General features: G+C 27.8%; 1 protein-coding gene across 1 annotated transcript in view; it reads right to left on the bottom strand.

The window, feature by feature from the left end:
* LOC145183934 (uncharacterized) overlaps nucleotides 1–14,255 on the bottom strand; it is a 33,181-nt gene that overhangs the window by 17,962 nt on the left and 964 nt on the right. Inside the window, exons 3-6 of the mRNA XM_090093022.1 lie at nucleotides 12,097–12,148; nucleotides 9,773–9,963; nucleotides 4,397–4,546; nucleotides 3,028–3,127 (exon numbers count right to left, since the gene is read on the bottom strand). Coding sequence (XP_089949148.1) covers nucleotides 3,028–3,127; nucleotides 4,397–4,546; nucleotides 9,773–9,963; nucleotides 12,097–12,148 — 493 coding nt within the window. The remainder of the gene's footprint in view (nucleotides 1–3,027; nucleotides 3,128–4,396; nucleotides 4,547–9,772; nucleotides 9,964–12,096; nucleotides 12,149–14,255) is intronic.

Below are 14,255 nucleotides of genomic sequence, written 5' to 3'. Positions count from 1 at the left end.
ACCCATATTGTCACTGTCTGAACCATTGATCTTACAGACTGACCGAAGACAAAATAGCATTTGCCATACATCAGGGGATGTCGGCACATTGTCATGTGACAATAGCACAGTAGCCTTGTAAAAGGGATGCAAAAATTTTACGACGTCATGCAACAATTTTTCATTAACGTTGTTCAGTTGCTTATGTTTGTCAAACTGCTTTGAATCAGCAAGAATTGACTTGACATAATCTAACTGGCATGACAATGATTGCAAAAGAAAAAATTGACTGTTCCAATGAGTCGCAACATCCTGTTTGAGAGTGTGATTTAGTTCCTGGTTTTTCCCACTATGTTTAAAGTAGCCCACCATTTCCTTTGAAGTCTTGGTCATTTCATGAACTAAATTAGCACCAGGGGATTTTAAAGCCGTTTCAACAGCTAAATTCAGATTATGACCTGCACAGCTAAGTCGTACATCATTGTGATAAGCCGACTTTGTATAACTCCCATTATCAGTCACAAATATCAAATTGTCACTTTTTATAGTCTGAGGGAAAAATTTAAGCATTTCAGTTGTCTTTGCTTTTACAGCAATGCCAGTCTTAGACTCACTAAACTCAAACAATCCAACACACTTACTTATAAGGCAATAACTGCTGTTAATGGAATGTGCTGTAAAAGTCTGATAAGAATGTTTTAGAATGTCATCGGTCCAGTGATCAGTTGTTATTGCAATAATAGTAACCCCAGCAAGTTCGTCTTTCAGCTTTCAAATACATTCGTTGTAAAACTTTGGTAGTAGTGTCTTAGACAGCGTTGTTCGATCACAAATAATATCCTCAAGTAGCACTGATCTATACTTCGATCCAATATCAATCATTGTTTGAGCAAAGTGACGGAACCCATCATCCTGAACACATGAGAATGGCTGAATGTCTTTTGCAATAATGTGCAAGGCTACACATTGAGCATTTTCACGTATATGTTTAGGAACCTGTAAAGTATAAAGTAATAAACAATAGACATTAAATACATAACAATACATAATGCCCTTTTTTTGTACTAAAAACCATTGTATTTCTAAAATATTGCTAACAACTTGTAACGAATATATTTTGCTATCAATGGCAGCGAGTAACAAGGGCACTGACAACCATAATCCACACTGCTTACAAACGGTAAACTCCTTGATAACCTGTTGATCATAACATGATTACTCACAGTTATACAAAAATCAAATAAAATGTATTGTAACTAAAGTCAATTGACTCTATTGAGCATTTGATATTCAATTAATTATCAAGCCTGAATGCTGCTCAGTTTAGCATTGTATGCAATATGCAATGACTGGAAGATGCAGGTGATTATTGATTTATTGAAATATTTATAAAACTAAATAACTATATATGTTTTAAGTCTAGTGACAAACCTCATCTCAAACTTCAACGAAACGGAAGCGTGTCCAGCATTCACTCTTTGTCCATGATGCAGGTACTAAGCGAGCTGCTCTGTCTGTTATCAATTTCCCTAACATATTTTTGGTCCATTTACGAGTTAATTTACTGTTACTATTACTAAAATATTATTAATTATTGTAATCATTAATTACTAAGATATGAATGAAAACCTCAGAACATTAACAACACCTCAATATTGCAAATGTTTAGAAACAACATTTCCGCTTTGGTTAGTAATGTTATGAATTGTAGACTTATCGCGAGGTTAGAATTATTTTGTTCTATTTCTCATTTTAAACGTTGGGAGAAAGTTTTTGATTTTTTTTATTAAAGTAAAAATTACTTAAAATTTTATTTTTTTTTAAAAAAAAAAACTTATGGTTTAAATAATTTTGATTTAAACAAACTATTTAGAAAAAAATTTAAAAAATAAAATATATTTTAAAAGTAATTATTACTTACTAAAATTACGAACTCATTTTCTTCCAACACTTAAAATGATAGGAACAAAATAATTCTAATCTTGCGGTATGTTATGCATTAGGTTATGTTATGTATCATATTATATATTGTAGTGATGTGCGAATTGCAAAATTTTCGCTTTTTCAAACCTCTATTTGGCTTGGTTAGGGTAAGGACAGTTGGTTTGATTCGGTTCGTTCCCAACAGTTTTAAATTTGGAGTTCGGTTCAGTTTGGTAACAACTAAAGCTCGGGTTCGGTTCTGTCGTGAATAAGGTTCTAGTTCGGTTCGGGTTCGGTTTGTTTCCCATCTCTAGTATATATTTGTATGTATGTATATGTATGTATGTATGTATGTATGTATGTATGTATGTATGTATGTATGTATGTATGTATGTATGTATGTATGTATGTATGTATGTATGTATGTATGTATGTATGTATGTATGTATGTATGTATGTATGTATGTATGAATGCATGCATGCATGCATGTATGTATGTATGTATGCAAAAAAAATCACAGCACATTTTAGGATTGCACAACAGTTTGTGCAATACTCCAGGCTACACCTAAAACTTACATTTTAAAACTCATAATTTAAGTTTGATTTAAAATGTGACTATAAAAAAGATTTGGGGATTAAATCTCTTCAAAAAATAAAAACACAAAAAACCTCTTGATGAGAAAGATATTCATCTTAATAAAATAGTATTATAAAATAATAATGCAAATAAAATTATTATTTACCAGTTACAGGAGAACATAAAATCTTTTACAAACCTTTCATAATAGTAAAGTGTCAAACATAATAGTATAGTTTGCAATTGATAAACCACTTTTATCAAAACATTAAAATGTTGTTTTTTTTTTTAAAAAAAAAATTTTAGTTTCAAAAAATGTTTCTAATAAATTGATAAAATTAAGTAGTTTCAAGAATTTTCACTAAGATATTATACTTAAATAACATTTTATATATTTATACAACACAAATATACATATAACTAAGGTTGGAATACTCTTCCATCCCAATTAATCATGTTTCCATTACTACTTTCATTTAACTGTTCTATAACTTTTAGTAAATTAGAAACAGCTGTCTCAACAGTACGTGTTGCTTTGGGACCACCCATATCTGTTTTGACCCACCCAGGACATAAAGAAGCGACTAGAATCTTGTCAGATTTCAATTCCAAAGCCAGACTTTTTGTTAACATATTCAGTGCAGCCTGAAGAATATAAATTAATATATAAAACCTAAATATTTGTACAAAATTGAAATTAAAAAAAACACTTTGTTAGAAAAAAAGGTGTCAGGCTGCTTTTTATTAAGTTTTTATGCGTTTGAATGCTGGTGAAGTAATGTAATTAGTAATGTCAGTGTATAAATACAAAAACTATTTCATATAAACTTTTCATATGCAAAAGCTTTTTCTATTTAAATTTAAAACCTAAAAAACCTAAAAAAAGTTAAAAACTTAAAAAATATTCAGTTAGGCAACCTTTGGCAAATATCAATTAGGATGGGATTAGACCAATTAACTTTTTCATCTGAATAATTTTAAACCCAAAGATTCTGTGATTGTCCCTTTGAGATCATCTTTTTTCACTTAGATATTATATTTAAATAACTATAACTATATTATATAAAATAACTTTTTCATCTGATTAATGTTAATTGTACCCAAAGATTCTGTGCCCCTTTGAGATCATCTTTTAAGTTGTTAAGTTATGGTTAAACATTTAACCAAATCAACATTTTTCAGAATAATAAAGGTTTTGAAATAATTATTTAAAAATTGTCTTTTCTCTATGTTGTTAACAACTTCTTTTATGCAACTAATTTTTTTTTTTGTAAAATTTGCTTCTTGCTTTTCTTACATCAGAATTTTTCATAATCTATTTTACTGTTCCAGCAGGTTGTCATAGAAGTCTTATATTTTCCAAGGTTATATAGGAAAACATGGATTTGTTCCATGGCTTTTAAAACATTTATCTCGATGTTGTATACTAAATTTCCAATATTCCACCTGTGTGTTTTTCTTTGGTTTACTCTGCCCTGGATTAGAATCTGCGTATGATTTGAATGCTTTTTAGTCTTTATTTATTTTATTTCTTTATTTTGTCTTTATTTTGCATTTCCTGCCAAAATTTAATAATTTAAACTTACTAAATATAATTATATAAATAATTATATCTATAATTATAAATAAATCTAATATCTTGATAAATATAATTAAAAAAAGAAATTAATAAAATTTTTGTTGTGTATTGAAATTTTCTTATAAAACCATGTTTATTCTAACAATATACAGCTATTGCAGAATATATTAATAAGAACTGATGTACATATAAAAATAAATGTAGAAGAGATATATATAGAAATAAAATAAATCATATGGCACTCACCAAGAATATTTATGCATATACTTTTTTCCCATTTTGAATAAAATAACTTAAAAAGGCACGAATTTAGGCAAAAGCTAATAAAACCTTACCTTTGACATTTTATATTCAATTTTACCAAGAATCTTTGTTTCACTGATTGATCCTAACATTGCAGAAATATTTATTATTGCAGCTCGAGATGCACTAAAATTATTTTGAGAACTTTGCATGGCTGCTTTTTTGACCAATGGCAGGAAGTTCTAGAACATCAAAAACAGTTATTAAAATTTGTAGCATTTATTAAAAAGATCTAAGAAAAACACTATGCTTTGTAATATTAGCTAAAATTTCAAAAGTAGATAGTATTTTTAGGTTTTTTCATAATTCTTTGATAACAACAATTGCATAGTAAAATATATAAATTACAAAGCTCTATTTTAGTAACACTAAAACTTCTTAGTGTTACTAAAATAGAGCTTTGTAATTGAAAACTTCAAAACATTTAGGGGTGGGAGTTAAGGTTAGTTTTATTCTAACTAAAATTAGTTGACTAACTTTTAAGTCTAACTAAACTTAGTCGACTAACTTTTTAGCATAACTAAAATTAGTCAAATAACATTTTAGTCTAACCAAAATTAGTCGACTAACTTTATAGTGTTACTAAAATTGCTCGACTAACTTTTTAGTCTAACTAAATTTAGTCGGCTGACTTTTAAGCATAACTAAAATTACTCGACTAACATTTTGGTGTAACTAAAATTAGCCAACTAATTTTTTAGTCTAACTAAAATTAGTGGACTAAAACAAGGTTTAGTGCTAAAAAAAACTGAATACCATAAAATTATATGAACATAATATGAACTATGGACAAATAAATCAATTTAAAGACATTCATCAAAATTTATTGTTTTTAAGAAATTTAAAATGCTTAATATAATTTGTAACAATTAGGTAATAAATATGTTGTTTGTACATAGTATTGCCCCAAATTTTCTTTTATTGAATTAAATAAAAATTGGTTTGTTTGCAGAACAGCTCCGTCAAAAATAGCTGATATTTTATATCGAAAACATAATTAGTTATTAGCATTTTAATAAAAAATTTTAAAAGAAAAACAAAATTGAGAGTTGAACAAGATATTTGTTCAATTATACAATATAGAAATAATAAAAAACATTAATTGTCTAACTGTTTCAATCTTATTGTTGTCACTGTAAATATCTGCGTTTTTATGAGTGTAGAACTAAATAAATTATGTATTATTACCTCAAAAAATAGTTGCAGGTATTATATAAAGTAAATCTGAAAATGCTTCTGCGCGTAACACACTTTTCAAAAAAATGGCACCGCCTTTTTTTATAAATTGATTTCACATGTGTTTTATAATTTTTAATTCACTTTAAGTAGAAATTGAAACAATCCAGATCTGAACCAAAATTTAAAACAAGTATTTAATAATAATGATGGACTAATTAGATAAGTTTTATTACAAAATTCCAATTTATAATTAAAAACATAGCACTCAAACCACTTCACAACTAATGCATAACAAGATTTTAAAAAAGTATTTTTTGGGTAACAGTAACAATATATTTTTTGCAAATTAAAAACTTAGTTGACTAAATTTACTTAGACTAAAAATTTAGTTGACTAAATTCAGTTGGACTACAAAATTAGTTGACTAATTTTAGTTACGTTGAAATGTCAGTTGACTAAATTTAGTTACGGTTTTTTTAGTTAAGTTATTTACAATTTTTAGTTTTGGACACAACACAAAAAACTGTCAATAAAAAAAACAAATTGAAAACCAAAAGAATTAAAACCACCATAGATATGCATTAAAAACACCATTTACATATGTTAAAAATAACATATATGCTTTAAAATTTGTTAAAGCATATTACAGAACTTTTGATAATTTTAAGTTTTAACAACCATTTAGTTGAAAATTAGTAAAAATCACTTTTTCAAAATCATTTAATTACTCCTGAATGAGATTCATGTTTTGAAATCTCTCCATTTTCAAGTATTTTCACACTGAACATTAGTGCATATTTTTATAGATAATGATTGTTCTAATAGCCGAATTTGGAATGTTTTTCTAATTAGAAACATGCAGAAATGAAACTTTTTAAGATATTGTAAACAAAAAAAAATTGGAATGCATAATTCTTTTATTGTAAACTATTCCAGCATACACAAAAATGAAGAAACAAAACAATATTGTATTCTGATAGTTCATATAAGTAATAAGTAATAGCTAGTATTTATTTTTAAATGTGCTTGCTGTTGTAGTCAATTACACAATTGAAAAGTGAACTTTTATAGTCAAGATGTGTGCTGGACCTTTTGAATCTTTGTCAATTTTTCTAGAAATCTGAGGGGAGAGTTTCTGTTGACTGTTCACTCTAACTGCTGAGAGGTTTCTTGGTCTTGGCAATGAATTGCTTGATGTGGAAAATCACAGCGTGTGCTTTGAGTGTTACTCTAATTGGTAGGCTAAGATATGACTTAAATTCATCAATTTTTTTCTAAGTGATCTTTATAGAGATGTGATCCAAAACATGCTGAGACAACATTTTTGAATGATTTCAATACACAAATGAACTCTGCAGCATGGTATTCAAAATATTGTTCAGCCAATCCCTGGAGGATGTCCACATTTAGTAATAATTTGTAGCAATCGTTTGTGGCAAACTGGTCTCCATAAAATGGCTTTTCCTGAATGTGAAAAATTTTGGGCATTCTTTTGCTTGTGGCCAAAGTTTTGTACAACTGATTAATAATTCCTAACAAGATGTGAAGTTCCATAGGAGGAATGATTTGCAACACTTCAGCATCATCTAGACAATAGATTGAAGGACAGTTTTTCACATTACTGGAATGTTTGGTTTTAGTAGGGTCACATCCAGAAACTTGAAATGACTGGTATTTTCTATTCAGTGATCCAATTGTTTTCAAGGTACCACAGTTTAAAAGATTCTTGGAGTCAGTGTCACACCAGCAACAGGGATGTTTACTGGTATGATACTAAAGACAAAAAGCAATATTAGCTATTTTCATGTCATATGCGAAAACAAATTGGAAATTTTCAGCTTTGATAAGTTGAAGAAGTGTGCTAATATTTTCATAATTTTCTTGAATGTCTTTGGAAACAGAAACCAAAATTTGCTCCTTCACTCCAGAATCTTTAAATGGTTTCTCAAACATTTGTTGCTTCTTTTGGGACTGACCTGGCTGATATTTAGAATGCTCAACAATGCAAAAACTGATTTTGAAGAATGTTCCTCCTCCATCAATTTCAAATTTCAACAGATGTGTGACAATTCTTCTGGATAAAAGTCCTTTAAGTAGTTCTTCTAAATTCTTGCAGTGAACAACTTGTTTGGGAACCTTTGAAGACCCTTGGTTGTGTGAAATTTCAACTTGTGAGAAAGTGCAAAACTCTCCCAGTGTTTTTCCTCTTAGACTGATTTTGGAATTAAATTATGGCTCAATTCTCCTTTCAGCAACACTTTTAAGAGTAGATGCTAACTCTCGCATCCCTCTGTTAAATAAACCTGTGTTCAACTGAATTTGTAGGAGGTTTTCTGTTGTAAGTTTATCAGCTGTGTTGGTTTATCTTTGAGTATTGGTAAATCAGCATTCTGATGGTTGTGCTTTTGACAATCAATGTACTTCTTTCAACTTTAGTTTTCCAATTTGACACAGAAGGCAATCACAACCACCAGCTCTTGTTAGTGGCTTTACCAAAATACTTGTGTTGTCAAAAAGTGGAGATTTAAGCTCACCTTGATCATATCTTTACAGCACAATTTTGCAATAAGAACAAATGCTCCTTGGTACTCTTTCATCATTGAAGTTCAATTCAGTCTTCAGCAATTCAAGTGTTCTATTTATCATGAAGTCAGTGAGTTCTCTATCTATTTTTCTCATGCACAGAAAACAAATACTTTTACAACAGTCTTCATGAGATTTTGCTTTATTTGGCATTGTAAACATCTTTTGGACTCCACAAAGTTTAACAAATTGTTTATTTGATTCAACTGACAAAATGAAAACAGCTTTTCCAGTTTAGCTAAGTTCTAACAGAAAATTAGTATTACAAACATTAATTGGTTTTACTTGTTGATCTGAGTAAAAAAATATTGGTAGAATAGTCCTGCATGCTTAACAACTCAGTATTATGTGCAAAATTAAAGTAAAAGAGAAAGTGTTGTAATGTTCAAACTTTATAATACTTGGATATTTTTTTTTACTTAAGCCCATTAATAGAGATGTTAGTTGCACACAACCCAAAACTGCTACTAGAATAGTCCAAAAATATGCATAAATGTTATGGGCAAATATACTTGAAAATAGAGATATTTAAAACATGAATATCTCGCTTTAATGCAGTTAAAAGATTTTGAAAAAATGGTTTTTTGTAATCCTACAGTGTGTACATTAATACTTGCAAAGGGTTTTGCTGGTTCATTTCATATGTATTAATCTCAATTTTAACAGAGTGTGGATTTAGAGTCCTGAGAGAAACTACAGTTTGTTTTATCAAAAAAATCAAAACATTCTGGGTTATTCTTAAGTATGTTAATGCTGATTTGATTTTTTTAAAATTATGATGAAGGATACTTAAACCTTTTACTAAACAAATATTTATTTTACTTAACCAGCTTTTAATGTCTTATTAATAATGGATAGAAGCTTTCTCAGTTGAACAAAAATGTAAAAGCTCAATTTTTTATTGTTAATAGAGCTTTTAAAACTCAACCAAAAGATTAACTAAGTAGTTGCTGGAACTTTCCTTTGATTATCCCTCCTTAGACTCTCCTTAGTAATAAGTAATACTGTTTAAAATTGGACAGTCTGTAAAGTTAAATCCTAAGTCTGCAAAGTTAAAATTTAAATCTGCTGCATTTTATAAGTTGATTATTTATCATAGTCCTATTCTAATTTAAAAACCAATTAATTTTAGTTTTTAAAGTAGATAACTTCATTGCTTATGATTTATTAGTAATGGAAGAATTAAAAAGAAATTAAAAAAAAAACTGCTGCATTTACTACATTACCTACATGGCTTTATTTTATCAAAATATGTTTTTACTCAGCATCAGCATAAAGGCTAATCTATAAGTTTTTTAAAAAAAAAACAAGCAATTAAAACATTTATGTAAAGACTCATTAAACCTTTTTGACAAAAAAACAATCAACTCAAAGAATCTTTTAATCAGTTAAATACTAAAAAATGATATTAATCTTAACTGTCCAACTAACTGAAAATAATATTGCTTTTGCAAATTTTACAATTCTCATAAAACCATTTTAAGTTAAAAATTGTACAATTTTGACCTTTTTGACTGTTATTAAGAATTATTATAACTAATACTAATTATTATTTCAAGAAGTTATCACTTGATTTCAAACTTCACATTTACATCTAAACTTATATTTGCTTACAAATAAATTTAGTACAAATAAATTTATGTTACCTTAGCCATAAGTGCAGGTCCAATAGCATTTGTAGAATAAATTTCTGCACACTTGCTTTGAGAAAATTGATATATTGAATCTTGGAAATATGCAATACCAGCATTGTTAATAAGACATGTTAGTCCATTGTCATTCACTAAACCTGAGACTTTCTTATAACCCTCTTTGATTGACTCTTCATTTGTTACATCTATGTTTGTATAATATAAATACAGCGTTAAATACCATTATATTTGCTGTTTTAGCATTAATGTAATGACAAATATAACTATTTCTCACTTTCTTTACAATAATAGATCATTTCTTTACTATAATAGATCAGCTTCCTCAGAAAGGTTCAAGATGACCTAATGGAGACACTTTATTATTTCTAAAGAAGCCAATTTGTATTAAAATATATTTTTTAATTTTTTGTGTACTTTCCTTTTTTTCTCTGTGTGAAACAAATAAACAAAGTAGTAAAATACTACTTTATTATCATTACAAATTTAAAAGAGACATAAGAGTAGTTGAGCAAATTTAATCTTTTTTACTTCTTTGTTTTTATTGAAGCATGGTAAAGTTAAAGAACTCAATCAAATGATTTTCCTAGAGAAATTTGGGTACCCAGTTCAAAATGGTTTTCTAGATATTTAAATTAAAATTATGACTTGATTTACTGTCTAAGGCTGATTTACTTAGTAATTTGAGAAATTAATTTCATAAAGTTTGTAGCTTCTTTAATCATCCAAAGATAATTAAATTATGTATTTAAAATCTATTTTTACTGCTTAAAAGCCCTAAAGTTTTTGCCATTAGCGAAATCAATTTTTTTATGACTAAGCAAATTTGTGCACTGCTTTGTTAATAAGCAAAAGTGTACAAAAATTTTTTTAAAACTTTCTTTGAATTAGCTTTAGCAGATGCTCTGTTTCAAAAATGGTGATAATGTAATCTATACTTTAGAAAATGATGGTAATGTAATCTATACTTTAGGATTTAGCAATACCACTTTTCTGCAAGGTCATTTATAATCAAAATTTAAGCATTTGCATGTATAAGGAAGAAATAAAATTTCAAATAAAAAAGTTATAGATAGATATAATGAGAAAAAAAAAGTTATATAATTTCAAAAAAAAAGTCATAACAAGAAGAGATTAAAAGAAGAGATATAATGAGAAGAGATTTTAACAAAAGATTTATTTCTAGTGAGTGCTTGTTATCATGGAAATATCAACAATCTTAATTTACCAATGTCACCACAACAACAGCCTATAAATAGATAGCATACCATTTTTATTATGAATAAGGAAGATAAATCAGCAGTGAAAATTAAAGCAGTAAAATCTTAAAAAAAAAAAAAAAAAAAAAAAAAAACATAATAAGTATCATTCTTTAATCACCATTGGACTATTACATTATGCTATTTTTAAATTAGTTAAATAGTAAGACTTAATTAAAAAAGAAATTTTTTCTAATGTTTACACAATGAAAAGAAGAAAAGACACCAGTCAGACTATATATTATACATTACATTTATATATATTACACAGAAATTGTTTATTTGTTTGTTTGATTATTTGTGCATCATACAACTTTATTTTAAATTGAATTTCATTAGCTTATAATTCAAAACAATGCCCTGACTTTTCATCAGCCTGAGTATAGCAATAAGTATCATACCAATTAATCATGTTCTAGTGATTATTACCCCTCCAAGCTCCGCTACTGAACAGCAATATACAATAAAAGTAGAAGACCTTGCTTTGATAACAAGAATGGTTTTTTAATTTGAATAGCTAAACATTTAATTAAACTTTAAAAAACCGTTCAAAGTAATTTGTTTCAAATTACTGATATTTAGATTTCAATTATAAATGACATTGTTGAAGAGCTCTATTAGCAAAAGGTGATTATCTGCTAAAGTATAACCTACAACCTACACCACCATAATTTTTGGAACAGAGCATCTGCTAAAGCAACTTTAAAACTTCTTTACATAATTTTGTTTCTTCTTAGTGTGTAAACTTGCTTAATCATAAAAAAAATGCAACCATGGGTGGATGGATGGATGCAAGGATGCATGCATCCATCCATGCATCCTTGCATCCATCCATGCATCCTTGCATCCATCCATCCATCCATCCATGCATACATACATGCATGCATACATGCATGCATGCATGCATGCATGCATGCATGCATGCATGCATGCATGCATGCATACATACATACATACATACATACATACATACATACATACATACATACATACATACATACATACATACATACATACATACATACATGCAACAAATAACCAGTCTAATATTTATTTACTTACCAAGCGCAACAACTTCAACATTTTTGTTATGTGAAACAAAAGCAGCCAAATCCTACAAAATTTATTAATCACAACTTAAACATATAGATATATTTGTACCTCAGAGGTGAACAATAGTTATTCAAAAAATTATAATTTTTTTAGCAGAACAAAAAAAAACAAATTGAAATTACATAAATTATTTTGTTTGTTATTCTACTAAGAGCACATGCAAAATACTAGCCAACTGATCATTTCAAAAGAATTCTACCCAATTAATTTTGTATTGACCTATGTTAACCCTTTCATGCAGCAGATTAACAACACGTACTCTTCTGATTAACTGTTTCATACTAGCTGATTAAACATGCCTTTAGAGAAACAAAAGGTTGGTGTGTTAGAACTATTTGATTTCTTTAATAACTCTGGCTGCAATTTTAAAGACTAGTTTGTTGGCACATGTAACTAGAAAGTTTGACAGAATTAAATTTAAATTTTGTGAAGTTGTATTTATGCAACGCACCTGAAAAAAATTCTTGAGTCTTACTTAGTTTTACTTCTTTTTTTTTACTGGTGTAAATTTGGTCCTTAATTAATTTTTCTTAATAGCAGGATCAATCCATAAATAACTGCTGTTATAAAACACTAATGTGCGCTAATGATATAAAAAGCAGAATGATTTTAAATAACAATTTCTCAACTTAACATTGCACTAACATTGCACAACTAATTTTTAATCTAATATAAAATAACAACTGCTATTTTAAAAGAGTTTTAGTTTATTTCATACTCAACTTGGAAAATTACTGATGTTTAATAAGTTTTGTACTAAAGCACTTAGTTGAAAGATCTTATAGACAATATTTTTACTATTTTGATTCTTTATTTTAAACTATATGTTTATATTGTAAATCATATTTGTCATATAAACTAGAAAATCTAATGATAATTTAAAAAAATAAAAAATATATAATAATACACCAACAATAGTAAACTTTGATAATAGTAATGATGAAGAATATTATAGTAAAAATGAAATTGAACCAAATGAAAAAAAAAAAACAATGATATTAGTCATTAATCAGAATCAAGTAAAAGAAATTCTCATAAATTAGCACAAATTTTCAGAGACAAGCATATCCACCACCAGCTGATCCCATGTTTACACCATATCAATATTTCAAAGAGGCCTTTGATGATGACACTATTGACACCATAGTTAAAAATACAGATAGTTTTAGCCTCCAACTTAGGATTTCTACACCATTAACATATCATGATATAGAAAAATATATAGGATTACTTAATGATATTAATAACAAAACTGGCACATCAACCCGTATATTGGTCTTAAGAGTATCATACACCATGTGTTCCTGAAACTAGACCTATAAAAAAGCTAAAAGGTTCCTCCATTTTAATGCTAAAATTATCTTTCAAAAATCTTTCATTATCCTAAACATGACAAGTAATTTAAGATTTAACTAATTAATGATACTGTTTTAGAAAAAATTGCAGGAGAATTCTGTAAGAAGAAAATCATTTTATTGATGAGCAAATTTTACCTTTTAGAGTTTGATCATCATTACAGCAGTACCTTCCAAACAAATCAAATAAAATTTGGGTTATATATGGTGTTTCTGGCATAGTGTATGATTTAAGGTTCACTGAGGGCCTGACAAATCTAAAATCAATGAAATTTGAAGCATATTGATGGGTGAAAACAAAGTATATTGCTTTACACAAAGTTTACTAAGTGGTGTAAATACAAGGTGCTTTTTTTTTAAAAAAAAAAAACAAAAAAAAAACTAGTTTTCATAAGTGAACTTAATGTTGAAACTAGGAGAACTGGAACTATTTAAAGGGACTGAATAAAGGAAGTTTGTAACAATTTGAAAAACAAGCAAGAGGAAAGAAGGATTTTAGATTTTGTTGTTGACACTAACTAAGAAATTGCACTTGTTCTAATAAGTTTGAAATAAATCTGTATATAAATTCACTTTGTAATGTTAAAATGTAATAGCACCATAGTTACTAATCGAAGACTTACATATTATTGTCAATATTAAAGTTTATCTTTTTATAAAGAACCTGTTAAGGGAGAGTGTTGTTTTAGAACAACAGTTTAAACTGACCTATAGTATTTGATTTTTTTAACATAAATAATTTTTTGAATTATT

Source organism: Hydra viridissima, unplaced genomic scaffold, assembly GCF_058129835.1.
Source record: "Hydra viridissima isolate aposymbiotic clone 2 unplaced genomic scaffold, HvirCarnegie_v1 scaffold_7, whole genome shotgun sequence".
Lineage (NCBI taxonomy): Eukaryota > Metazoa > Cnidaria > Hydrozoa > Anthoathecata > Hydridae > Hydra > Hydra viridissima.
Note: the sequence above shows the minus strand (reverse complement) of the source record. Positions and strands in the feature narration are given on the sequence as shown.